Source organism: Doryrhamphus excisus, linkage group LG15, assembly GCF_037039965.1.
Source record: "Doryrhamphus excisus strain RoL-2023G ecotype Guam linkage group LG15, RoL_Dexc_Guam_v1.1, whole genome shotgun sequence".
Lineage (NCBI taxonomy): Eukaryota > Metazoa > Chordata > Actinopteri > Syngnathiformes > Syngnathidae > Doryrhamphus > Doryrhamphus excisus.
Window position 1 is genome coordinate 5,246,426 of NC_136371.1, and position 13,384 is coordinate 5,259,809.

Genomic DNA, 13,384 nt, shown 5'->3' on the forward strand with positions numbered 1-13,384 from the left:
TTAAAATCTGAAAAAGAAAAAAACAACAGAAATTCGATAGCTTTTAGCCAATTTACAATTAGAATTCCAATTAATCATATGTTTCGTAGGCTAATTATGGGCGTGTCTGACAGGTGCGACGAAACAACGGTGGGCGTGGCATATCTTCACCGGTGGACACTTCAAAATGCAAGCGTCGAGCAAGGTAAGGATTATCTGTACACTGATGCATTTTACTTGAATAGACATGACTTCAACAAAGCCGTACATTGGCTGCAAAATTGGGTTGCTTTCTAAAGCCCAAAATCGCTATGAGGGTATTTTGTATACAATTGACAAAGTCAACTCCACAGTTGTTCTGGCGAAAGGTGAGTTCATAAAACTCAGCTCACATGGGAACTTTTAAGCTCAGTTTGGCTTACCGAGACGTTTTCTCCTGTTTAGTCAAATGTTATGGAACGGAAGGGCGACCTACTGACAGACCTACACCACCCAAAGATGATATCTACGAGTATATCACCTTCCGGGGAAGTGATATCAAAGATATCACATTGTGTGAAGCTCCAAGGCATCATGGCTTACCTGCAGATCCAGCAATAATTCAGGTAGTTTGATCAATGCAGTTAAATGACCAGATTATGTGGTATTATTTTTTTCTTCTCATGTTAAGTCCCAGTCATCCAGCCCAGGACCATCAAGTGTCTATCCACCTTTTGGGCCATTTAGTCCAATACAACTACCTGCTATCAGCCAGCTTGCAGCCAGTTCCCTACTTAATCAACAGTATGCCGCAGCTCTTGGCCTAGGTACATAAGTAGCAAGTTTAACCTTCAGACAGTTGATATGTTTTAACAACCATTTATTCCTTATGTAGGTCATTTGCTTCCAGGCTTGCATGTTCATAGAGGCCCAATGGTGGAAAAGGCTGTTCAAACCCTCCGTGTGGAAGATTTCAGACAGAGAGGTTTGACTGCTCCACAGGAGCAGGACCAGCACTGGGAGAAGAGAAGGCCCTTCAGGACCAGAGGAGAAACAACTACTAATGCCAGAAGGGGCATTGTATCCAGCAGTAAGTGTGGAGATTAACAGCAATAAGGATTATTTCTTCCCAAATGTAGATGACCCTTTGTGTAGTTCTAAAATGAATGCTGCCTTTTAAAGTGAGCATGCATATTTTATTTCAAAGTTAGGTCAGGCCCAGTGGTGCCAACTGCTCATCAGTCTTCTCAGCAGCAGAAAGATGAAAACAGGCCTCCTACCAGACGTCGAGGTAACAGTTCCTCAAATGGCAGAGAAATCCTACAACATGAATGAATGAATGAATGACCATTGGGTTGCAGGTCCCCGAAGACGCAGAAATCGTAGTAGGGGTCCACTGATGGTGGCGAAGTTTCCCTCAGCCACACTCAAGTTTGACACCGACTTTGATTTTGACTCCTCAAATGCACAGTTCAATAAGGAGGAGCTGGATCGGGAGGTGCAGGACAGGATGAATATGAAAGGTTGGTTTGTTTAGCACAAATTAATTACACATACAAGTAAAAACTTTAAAGCTACTTGTTTTCCTACAGGTGCAAATAATACTGGAGAAAAAATAACAGATGGAGCACACCTGAATAAAGGCGATCATTTTGGACCAAAGTGTTACTACGACAAAGCAAAGTCCTTCTTTGATAATATCTCCTCTGATAAAAATCTTAGGTATTATAAAGAGTACTATATCCATGACCCACTCACTACATTTATTATTTAATGCTTGTTTTGTGTCTGCCACTCATTTTAGGCTAACATGGGCAGAGGAACGTAAGCGTAATCTGGAGACGTTTGGGGTCCCTGGGCGCTTTCGCAGGGGCCAAGGCTTTCGAGGTGGATATCCTGGACAAAGAGGAGGAGGTGCAGCTCAGACTCGAATTCCATCCAGAAGCGGCAGTGGACAGCTGTAAAGGTCAGGGTTACTGTATGAGGGTTCACCCCCATACAGTACATACCTGAATAGTGATATTTTTCTAATAATTATGAAATGGGGCTTTCCCATTTACGTGTAAAAGTTACTTTATAATCATCTGTTTTGAGGTGGTTATTTTACACCCATATTGCCATCTTTAATTTTCATTTGTAGTTAATGCCACTAATTTGCATAGGACTGTATAGTTGTCCAAGGTAGTTTTTTTGTTTTCCTTTTAAGAAAAGTGAATGTCTAAGTTTTCTGTGACTTCCAGATTATCCATTGTTAAAATGTTTGTATTGGCTCCGGTGCTAATGGTGAGTTGAACTTTTTTTTTTTTTTGCATTAATTGTTTGGCAAAGCTGTAAATGGTGACCTAATTAACCTGCCCTTAGATGCTTGAGGCTATTTCACTTTATTTCAGTTATATTTCAGCCGTGAGTAAAAATGATGTAAATAAAGAGGAAACTGCCGATACAATTGTCGAATATCAATAAAAATCAAAAATGCAACCAAATGGTAGCTCAACAAACCAGGACATAACAGCATACATATTTTAATAAAAGTAAAGAAGCAAATAACATGAACAACATACAACTCTAAACTAACGTGAGTTGTGGTGTTGCTCATGGTCTGCCAACATTGTGTAAATAGTGACACACACGAAATTGTTTCATCTACAGTGGTGTGCAAAAATGTTTCCCCCTAAACCAAATAACCTGGTTGGCCCACCCTTAGCAGCAACAACTGCAATCAAGAGTTTGTGATACCTTGCAGAATTCCTGTGATTCAACCACATTTTCCTGCATGAATTGCCTTTTCAAGGTCATGCCACAGCATCTCAATAGGATTCAGGTCAGGAATTATTCAGGACTTTGACCAGCCCAAAACTTGATTTAGTTTTTTTTTTTTTCAGCCATTCAGTGGTGGACTTGCTGGTTTGTTTTGGATCATTGTCCTGCTGCAGAAACCAACTTGGTTTCATCTTGAAGTCACAAACAGTTGGCCGGACATTCTCCTTCAATATTTTTTGGTTGACAGCAGAATTCATGCTTCCATTTATCACACCAAGTCTTCCACGTCGTCCTCAGACCGTCATACTACCACCACCACATTTTACTGTTGGTATGATGTTATTTTTGTAGGGTTACTTTTACGCCAGATGTAATGGGACATACACCTTCTTCCCAAAGGTCTTGGGTATCATCAAGATATTTTCTGGCAAAATTCAGATAAGATTGTTCAGCAGTGGGTTATGTCTTGGAACTCTGGCATGCAGGCAGAGTCCTTCTTATGATAGAATCAAACCAGCAAACCTGGCCTGCAATTCTTTGGATGTTGTTGTGGGGTCTTTTGTGATGTCTTGGATTATTTGTTGCTCTGCTGGTTGGTCGGCCACTCCTGGGAAGGTTCACCACTTTTCTATGTTGTGGGCATTTGTGGAGAATGGCTCTCACTGTGGTTTGCTGGAGTCCCAAAGAGTCTCGGTTATGTTTTAACAGGGGCCACACAGTCAAGAAATTGTGAAGACCTAGGTTTTATTCTCCGCTTGGCACCTCTGTGTGGAGTTTGAATGATCTCCTTGTGCGTGTTTGTGGGTTTTCTCCGGGTACTCCGGTTTCCTCCCACATTCCAAAAACGTGCATGCTAGGTTAATTGGCGACTCCAAATTGTCCATAGTCATGAATGTGAGTGTGAATGGTTGTTTGTCTATATGTGCTTTGTGATTGGCTGGCGAGCAGTCCAGGGTGTAAACCGCCTCTCACACGAAGTCAGCTGGGATGGGTTCAAGCATACCCCCTCGACCCTAGTGAGGATAAGCAGCATAGAAAATAGATGGAGTTTTAACAGGGGGACAATTAGAAATCTATCTATCTATAAAATTCATCCATCTATCTATCTCACACGCACACACACACTTTTCTCGATACATCATCTCACATTTGAGATACCGTCTAGTGAGCGACTGATTGGCTTCCTTCAATCATAGGATGGAGCGAAAGCGGTAGGCTGCATGCTGCCCGGACCATACCAAATGACGAGGTGGGTCTCTTATTTCTCATCAGCTTGCATCTTAATATTTCTGTATTTATCTGTCATGTGCATACACACAATAGCCCCCAAAACACATCGTCTTGTATTACATTGCAATAAATTGTAAATGTTTTGAAATTATATTTCCAAAACGCGCGATCCCTGCAATGTAACACCCCCATTTCTCTACAGTGGTTAAACTAAAAGCCAAATACAGCGCTTCGTTGGGGATAATAATTTTTGTAATATAAAAGAGCGCGTTTTTGTTACCCATATGATAAAATGTCGATGTCGTTTTCTTCGGCGCGTCCCAGGAATAAAGGAGATGTGTCGCAGCAAGCTATCCAGAAGGTAACAAAATGATGCAACGTTTGTGTTCACTAGTCGGGACGTGATGGGAGTGTTCGCTCAGACACTGTGGAGAAAGTAGCCTGTGTTTATTATCAGGAGAAATGACAACTGCTATTTTATCGACATAATCCAGTGCCTATTAAATAGCTACCAATTTTAAAATTATTAACACATGTCAAACGCTTCATTCTTGATTATTAATTGGCAGTTTTTACAAGTGCATGCAGGTGTTTTGTCATTTTTGAGCAGTTATTTTTCGAAAAATTTGCAGACATTGCCTGTGCATTATGTGTTGTGGTTAAATACACATTTACCGTCAAAAACCTCACCTCCAATTACATTAATTTGATTATAATATCTGTCTTGGAGGCACACTTCCAATGATGTTCCAAATGAGCAGCTGTTAAAACAAGTTGAGGTCCTCATGTTTTATTTTACCCTGATATTGTTCACAAAAGTTGTTTTCTCTCCAAAGATGCTGGATGAAAACCATCATTTAATACAATGTATCATGGACTACCAAAGTAAAGGCAAAGCGGCTGAATGCACACAGTAAGTGTTGCTTTTGTTCATTACTTATTTAAGTCATGTGAATGTCACACTGCAAACATATGATTTGTGTTGCATTTTGGTAGATATCAGCAGATTCTGCACAGAAATCTTGTTTACCTGGCGACAATAGCAGATTCCAATCAGAATATGCAGTCCTTACTTCCTGCTGTGAGTAGTGTTTCAACAACCACATCCCTCACTTTTCATTTAGCGAAGAAAAACCTAATCATAATCTAACTACTAAATATGGGACGTAAATGATATCCAATTGCATTGTTCTCCTTTCAGAAGAAGAGAGTGAAAATCATTGAATTATTTTGTCTTTCCATGTGCAGCCTCCCACTTCAAATATATCCATGGGTCCTGGAGGAATGAGTGGCGGACATACGCAAGGCAATCTCAATGACAACATGGGGCCAGGTTTGACGTCGACAGCGATGATGCAGGGTCAAATGAGCAATGGTGAGCTAGTAACGGCACGCTTTTCATGGACACTCACACAAGGCTCCATTCTGTTCAATGTGCTCGTTTGATCCTGACTTTGCTGCATGTCGCTTTATTGTAATGCTTTTATTCTTATATGTTGCATTCATATTTTTACACCAAATATTTTTTTCAACCAACCATCACATACAATACTTCAGAGGTTCTCAATTATTTTCTGTCATGCCTCCTCTGATTTGAAATACTTTTGAATAACTGAGAGAGAGCGATATGCCTGTATTAGTGGGGAAATTTCAGATTTCCTTTTCATCCGTCCATACATATGGACAGGATGATAAGCATATATTCGGCATACATTTGCACAAGTAAACACATTTTTGCACAACATGAACACAAGCGGGCTGCACGGCGGTCGAGTGGTTAGCGCACAGACCTCACAGCTAGGAGACCAGGGTTCAATTCCACCCTCGGCCATCTCTGTGTGCATGTTCTCCCCGTGCATGCGTGGGTTTTCTCCGGGTACTCCGGTTTCCTCCCACATTCCAAAAACATGCTAAGTTAATTGGTGACTCCAAATTGTCCATAGGTATGAATGTGAGTGTGAATGGTTGTTTGTCTGTGATTGGCTGGCGACCAGTCCAGTCCCCGCCTCTCGCCCGAAGACTGCTGGGATAGGCTCCAGCACCCCCCGCGTCCCTTGTGAGGAAAAGCGGTAGAAAATTAATGAATGAAATTGTCCATAGGTATGAATGTGAGTGTGAATGGTTGTTTGTCTATATGTGCCCTGTGATTGGCTGGTGACCAGTCCAAGGTGTACCCCGTCTCTCGCCCGAAGACAGCTGGGATAGGCTCCAGCACCCCCGGCAGTTAAGTGCACCCACCAGGGGGGGGCGCCCGACTATTTGAGAAGCACTGAAGTACATCATTACCACAAAGATATTGTAACCTTACTTGACCGTGCAAGCTTAAGATGAACTGAATGTGGTTCCCTGTTTAACCTGATGCCGTACCACAACGATGTGTGTGTGTGCCGGGCAGCGCTGACTATGAATATGTGTCATCAGGCCCGAGCCATGACCCCATGCAGCACCAGTTTGCTCAGGTGCACCCGACTTTTCCCTCTGTGTCCCTCAACTTGCTTGCCAGCAGCTACAATAGCTTGGCCTCAGCCTCCGGCTACAACCCCACTGTGTCCTCTTCTCAGGGCAACATGAGCCAAGGCCCTGGGCCTGGCTATGGCTATGCCTCCTCTTCTTCCTCCACACAATCCTCCTCTTCTTCTTCCTCTTGCAGCAATCTCAACATGCAGTCCAGCCAAGGTGAGCCGGGTATAGAGTTGCTGTATCACCAGGACACTCAGAAAAGAAATGTAAACATATAAGACTGAACTAAGAAGACACCCTTTTTGTTTTTTCAGTGGAAGTTGTTTTTTTTCCGAGATTAATGAAATAGTAAAACACCCAGGTTTACTTCTTACTTCATTCTTTTGTGAGCAAGGGAATTCTTTAGTATGCTATAATCATTAATCAGGTTAATGAGGTTCATTGCTGGTAAGGCGCTTACTCCTTTGGAGTTGTTTTTTTATGTTAATACAGATTGCTCATTAAGGTGATAAGGAAAAAAAGAGAGTAATTCACTGATTTTCAAATACTTCATTCATTCATTCATTTTCTACCGCTTATCCTCACGAGGGTCACGGGGGGTGCTGGAGCCTATCCCAGCTGTCTTTGGGTGAGAGGCGGGGTACACCCTGGACTGGTCGCCAGTCAATCACAGGGCACATATAGACAAACAACCATTCACATTCATACCTATAGACAATTTGGAGTCACCCGAAGAAACATGCAAATTCCACACAGAGATGGCCGAGGGTGGAATTGAACTCAGGTCTCCTAGCTGTGAGGCCTGCTTGCTAACCACTCGTCCGCCGTGCAGCCATTTTCAAATACTTCTTAATCTCTATTTATTTTGTTACTGTAACTGAAAAACATTTGTGTTCTTCCCTTTAATTTCTATATGAAGTACTTGCAATATATCATTTTCTAGGAAATCTCTGTTTCATTGTTGTAAAAGTCTGATCACCTCCTGGTGAGCCTGGGTATACAATCTAGAAGTCAAATGCATTCAATCATTTAGCAGAGCATAAATGTATATTGTAATTGACTTTGGACGCACGGTGGTTAAGTGGTTATCATGTTTGCCACATAGGAGATCGGATGGACCTGGGTTCAAATCTCTGCTTGAGTCTCTCTGTGTGGAGTTTGCATGTTCTGCTCGTGCGTGGGTTAATTAGCGACTCCAAATTGTCCATAGGTATGAATGTGAATGATTGTTTGTCTATATGTGCGCTGCCATTGGCCGGCAACTAGTCCAAAGTCAGCTGTGATAGGCTCCAGCATACTCCGCAGTCCTAATGAGGATGAGCGGCACAGCAAATGGATGCATGGATGCATTTGACTTGCTGAATACAATCAAACAAACAGTTGGCTTTTGACAAGCACCTTTCAGCTCACGCCCTTCAGGAAGAAGCGAGTACTTCGAGCACCCCCAGTATGACATTTCTCTGAGTTTTACTGTGTAATTAGCAAGAATAATAATGCCACACTGACAAATATTAATATTTATTTTATGTTATAATTATTCTTTTTCACTCTGCCTTCCTTGACTGCACGTCACTGCTGTTAATGGAGGCTCGCACATTCAGTTCATCATCAAAATAACTTGCACTCGCCATTCATTCTCCAGGCTTTGCCTTTTCTTATTTCTGACCTTTGACCTTCCTCTGCTTGTGATTATTTTTCTGATTGTTTATGCACCATGCTGTTTGAAAGCATCTGTCAATTATTTTTTCTTTTAAGAGACACTTGGCTGTCCTTTTTTATATGTCAATTGATTCACTACTGCACTTCTTTTATGGTAATATATTGACTCATATGAGTGCTTATGTACATATATTGATGTTTGATGAGATTTCTCCATGAAAAAATCCACTTCCTTCCTAGTCTCCCTGCTACACCAACAAACTACAACGCCACTTTATTCCTCAACCGCCTCTGGAAGCCAACATTATCAGGGACAGCAGACTATGGGCATGATGGGTCAGGGCAGTCAAGGAAACAGTATGATGTCCCAAAGGCCCATGGGATCTTACCGCTCTGCACAGCCAGGTACTGTGATTCTCCTTATACTTCCATTTGTGAGTTGAGCTTGAGTTTGAGCACTCAAAAGACTCAAAGATAAATGGCGCTCACCGCTGTTTGCAACAGATGGACAGCTTTTCAAGTACTGTGTCTTAGAGAAATGAGGCCGCCCTGTAACTTTAAGAAGCAGACTGACGACGTATCACTTGTCACTTGAGGGTCATGTCTCTGTGCCTAATAATAGCGCCACGTTGTCCTATTACATCGTTTGATATGGGTAGAGGAGACTGAAGTCAGATATATTGAAAGGCTGGGATACTGTTTCCAAGGAAACAAGCGATGATTGCAAGACCTCATTCACATTGGTACTTTAATTTCCTTTGTGATACGGTGAAGGGTTTCTGACTGTTTTCTCCCCGAATGGCTCTTTGGTGAATAAACCTAAAGGAGAAAAAAGACGCAATGGAATCTGGAGTTTCCGCACACCACAACAACAATGTTCAGATACTCCCTCATAAACTACTTTAATAAATCCTTGAAATTTGGATGATACAAATATTCAACAGCACAACCACTTCATGTGAACACATCGTTATTACGCAGTATGACACACATACTTCAGTACTGTAGTCCTGGCACTACACCTTAAGTCTAAACATCTTTTTGACCAATTATGGTGTCACCTTTCTTTGCAGGATCTGCACAGCAGTACATGGGACAAGACGAGTTCTACGGAGAGCAGTATGGACACACTCAGAGCTCCAGCGAGCCCATAAACCAGCAGTATTACCCTGATGGTAATCTTGCACATTCATAAACTTCAAACACACAGCTCTCAAAAACACAAATTTTCTACATGGTGCCATATTAAGCATCAGCACTTTATGACTCGTTGTCTTGTGGGAGAGGAAAACTGTGTCTGTGTCCATACTGTCCCCTTTGGTGTGCCGGAATTTCAGATTTCAGACAGCGTTGTAGAGGTGTTTTTGGGGGTCCAAGCAAACCTTCGGGTGTAATTTGGGGACTCTCAGTAACTCAAGGTTGAAAGAAAAATATTTAAATGTGATGTGGTGGCAATTTTGCTTCTGTTTGTGAAAGTATGGCACTAGGGCTGTCACGATAATTGATAAATCGATGAATTAAAAAAAAAAAATCATAATACTGCCGGCCTTGATAAATTGACATATGCATGTATGCCTTTTTGCGTTTTTTTTTCCACACAGGACAAGAATTAACTGAGAGAGTTAACCCTCCTGTCTGATATTAAGCCTCTTTGTCCCAGTACGTAGACGCGGGGCTTCTAGTCGTCCATACACAGACAAGAGTACTCGCATCAAGCAAATAAAGGCACAAAAGCGATGGTTGCTAAGTCGAATGGCACAGCCCCAGTGTGGAGTCTTCGTCCCGACAGTCAACATTTAAGGCATTTGGTAACGAATTAAATGTAAACGAAGCGGTGCAAATTAATGCGAGCTCACAGACACTGTCGCTCGCTGCATTGCAAAAGAAATACAACCTTTCAATACAGTTGAAAAGCTAATATTTCTGCAAATATTATAAATATTTGACAGACAGTACGACTTGCCTGAGAGAACCATACATGTGCATGTCACTGAACTGTACTGAATTGTACATTTACAATTATTGTAGCCTGTGTACCCTTGTGTACATATAGAGGTAATTGAAACAACAAACTTCATGGCTCCAAGCAATAATTCCATTCAATTGGAGGGATTTCAAAAACAACTGTCACAACTGTCACAATTTTCAAAATCAATTATTAACATTGCTCCAGAGCACAAACTAGTATTTTATTCTCTTAAACATATCAGGACAGGTTCTATCTACTAGCTGTTATTTGCACGTGTCCAACATTGTACCTGGCAGGTCACGGGGAGTACTCGTATCAGCAGTCGTCATATGGTGAGCAGGGCTATGAGAAATCCTTTGACGAGTCTTCACAGCATTACTATGAAGGAGGTAAGAGTTATTATTATCCGTTCAACTGAGTGATTACCTAACGTGAGTTTTTGTATATTGACATTTGCAGGAAACTCTCAGTACAGTCAGCAGCAGTCTCAATTTCAGCAAAGTTCTGGTCAGCAGCCTTTCAGCCAGCAGCAGTACTCCTCTCAGCAAGGCTACAGCGGGCAGCCACAGGGATATGGTTTGGAGAAGCACATTTAATATGCCTGCACAAGCCCAAATGCAAATGAATGAATACACTGATTATACCTTATACATTGTAGGACCTGGCCAGAGTGGATCCTCGCAGTATTCTCAGTATCAACAAGGTCAGTATGGGTCTTACCGCTCTTCGCAAGGAGGACCAGGAACACAGGCACAGAGGCCCTTTCACTATGAACAGGTATGGATTTTACAGAATTATTCATTCATACTCATTTCTGTAGCACTGATTCTGTTCGTGGATCGCATCTTTATCCATTTTTTTATACTGGTATAGAGTATTCCAATGATAAACAAAAATGACTACGTATGTAAACAAGCTGAGTTGCATGTCTTTGCTACATAAGATGAATCAAATGCTGCCATAGTGAGAAGGAACATTAATTTGGGGAAGTATTTACTTGACGGACCACTCCCGTTATAAACAATAAACCGCCTCCTCCCGAACTAAACAGGTTGCAATGGCGATAGACACCTGGCGAAGGTTGGCGGAACCTCGGAGCTTGAATGGAAGCTAGCAGGGTTAGCTTAGTTTAGCATGCTAGTGTGGTTGCATGTGCGACTCGGGGTGGATGAGCATCTTCACTGCTTTAATATAAGGAGCGTTTTACAATGCCTGATACACGTTTATAATTATACTCAACTCCTTGTACAGTATACAATACTCTTTTGCCGTCTATAACTGAGTAAATAAAACTATCAATATATGCAGTAGTAATTGCATGGGTGACTACATCTTCCTTAATTACAAGCACAGTTTGTTTAATATTTAGTAGAGGCTGACATCCCATTAGAAAGGTTTGCCAGATGTTACCAATAAATTAAGTGTATTCCGTTATTTGGTTTAAAGTTTGTAATTGTCTCATCTTATATAAAATATTTTTACATTGCAGGGTCAGTATGGAAATTATCAGCAATAAGGTACCACATTGGTTTCCTGATCGATGGATGAAAGTAAGAAAGCAGCTCCAGTAATGGGAATTTTCTTGGTAAAATTGCATCAAATTAATTATTGTTTCATCAGTTTCACCAAAAACAGTCATGTTTTCCATGTTGCCTGGCTGCAGCAACTAGATTGTGTGATTCTTCTTGTTGGATGAAAAAAAAAAAATAAAGTAAATTGAATGAAATTTAATCAGGCACTAAAAGCAACTGCTAAGCCAGAGCAATTTGTTTTATTGTTGCCTTTGCTGCTATTTAATTGCCTTTTACTTGCCTTTACTCTTTCCACTGCTTTCATTGTATTTTTTTTTAAAGAAGATTATTTGTTTTGTTTGAAAAATAGACTTTTTCAATAATTAAAAAGCACACATCAGCCTTGAATTACTTTCAAGGCAGATGTGCCTTTTTTGATTTATTTAAAATGCAAGCTTTGTGCTTTACTCTGTTGGAGACATTATTCAACCTCACAAAAAGGGAAAATCATGTTTTCTTAGGGTCCTAATCCTGACTTGAGCAGGACATTGCCCATCACACATGATTAAAACATTTGATTGAAGAAAAGGCACAGTCATCTAATGATATTTAATACAGTTACACATTACAACATGTTATCTGTAATTTTGTCCGTTTTTCAATGACAGTAGTTTATTTAATGTATTCTTTTTTGGGAATAGTAGCATGACTAAAGCAGTTCTTATAACACAATCCTCAGAAATCCAAAGCAACGCAGGAACTGAACTACACTCAACAAAAATATACATGTGGCACAACGGTGCAATAATCATACTGTTTAACCATAATCTTAATAGCCCACACCTATGATGTGGATGGATTCTGAATTCCCACTACCTCAGATTCAGACAGATTTATGAACAATATTTCAGAGAAATAGACTTTGTGTACATAGAAAAATGGGAGTAAAAACAAGTGTTGCGTTTCTATTTTTGTTGACTCAGCAATAGTGTAATACCCAAACACAATTCTGCCATTGGTTTTCATGTGTTTATATTATTTTCCATAGAAAATGTTTTAACTTATTTTTATTTAGATTACAAATTTTAGGTCACAACTATCTTGAATAAGAATAGGTATTAACAGGTACACTGTACTGCTCCAGTAGGTTAACATTACAAAGCAGGAATAAGAATTGAAGTAAAGGTTTGATACTGTATTTGGTTATTTGTACACACTCGATTTGCTTGAAGTATTTATTCAAGCATGGCATTCGATCTACTCTATGTTTGTCTGTGAGCATATACGGCCATATACACAATGTATCCAGTGTATTCCTAACTATGAACCATATAAGGAAGTCCGCCCCTCTGTGATGTCACAAAGGAACGGTTTTACCACACCTTTTCAAACTGAGCGTTTTGAGCCATCCTAAACTTCTTTTAGGTTTCACTTCCAAATGCGCAAACCTCATTATCTGAAACTTTGGCATCATTTAACATGAGAATACAACATTCAAACTACATTTATAGGTCAGAAATGTGGAAAAACTAAACTAAAAATAAGTGGCTACATTTGGCTGAAAGTGATAATGCACAGACTAATGGCAGGTGTAAACGGATTCTTTCCTTTGTGTCGTATGGCCGCCGCATCAGAGCCGCGACTGATTCAGTGTGAGCCCAGGGTTATACAATATGTGTTTACAAGAGGCTTATTGACTAATTATTGTCGATAAATTCAGATGGACCATATTCAGTATATGTGGTGGTGGAGTAAACTTCAATGTTTCTGATGTACTTCAAATTGTCTTCTTTCACTCGGTGATATAGTTCAGGAATTGCTGTTTGTTATATCTACA

At 40.6% G+C, this 13,384-nt stretch overlaps 2 protein-coding genes across 2 annotated transcripts; both read left to right on the forward strand.

Annotated features, from left to right (window-relative positions):
- Positions 1 to 160: 160 nt before the first annotated feature.
- Positions 161 to 2,382, forward strand: lsm14b (LSM family member 14B). The gene is made up of 8 exons (XM_058052210.2): positions 161 to 347; positions 424 to 584; positions 650 to 785; positions 854 to 1,048; positions 1,166 to 1,249; positions 1,320 to 1,481; positions 1,551 to 1,680; positions 1,763 to 2,382. The coding sequence occupies exons 1-8, from the start codon at positions 227 to 229 to the stop codon at positions 1,920 to 1,922; spliced, it is 1,149 nt and encodes a 382-aa protein (XP_057908193.2). The 5' UTR covers positions 161 to 226; the 3' UTR covers positions 1,923 to 2,382.
- Positions 2,383 to 4,157: 1,775 nt separating this feature from the next.
- LOC131104847 (calcium-responsive transactivator-like) lies at positions 4,158 to 13,148 on the forward strand. The gene is made up of 11 exons (XM_058052420.2): positions 4,158 to 4,309; positions 4,785 to 4,861; positions 4,945 to 5,029; positions 5,197 to 5,323; positions 6,370 to 6,624; positions 8,308 to 8,472; positions 9,141 to 9,242; positions 10,333 to 10,425; positions 10,496 to 10,612; positions 10,695 to 10,813; positions 11,526 to 13,148. The coding sequence occupies exons 1-11, from the start codon at positions 4,241 to 4,243 to the stop codon at positions 11,550 to 11,552; spliced, it is 1,236 nt and encodes a 411-aa protein (XP_057908403.2). The 5' UTR covers positions 4,158 to 4,240; the 3' UTR covers positions 11,553 to 13,148.
- The last annotated feature ends 236 nt before the right edge of the window (positions 13,149 to 13,384 follow it).

Coding starts and splice junctions, on each gene's coding strand:
- lsm14b (XM_058052210.2), top strand. CDS start 227: ATGACTTCAACAAAGCCGTACATTGGCTGCAAAATTGGGTTGCTTTCT. Junction 585..649: donor CAGATCCAGCAATAATTCAG/GTAGTTTGATCA, acceptor TCTCATGTTAAG/TCCCAGTCATCCAGCCCAGG. Junction 786..853: donor TGCCGCAGCTCTTGGCCTAG/GTACATAAGTAG, acceptor TTCCTTATGTAG/GTCATTTGCTTCCAGGCTTG.
- LOC131104847 (XM_058052420.2), top strand. CDS start 4,241: ATGTCGATGTCGTTTTCTTCGGCGCGTCCCAGGAATAAAGGAGATGTG. Junction 4,310..4,784: donor CGCAGCAAGCTATCCAGAAG/GTAACAAAATGA, acceptor TTCTCTCCAAAG/ATGCTGGATGAAAACCATCA. Junction 5,030..5,196: donor TGCAGTCCTTACTTCCTGCT/GTGAGTAGTGTT, acceptor TTCCATGTGCAG/CCTCCCACTTCAAATATATC.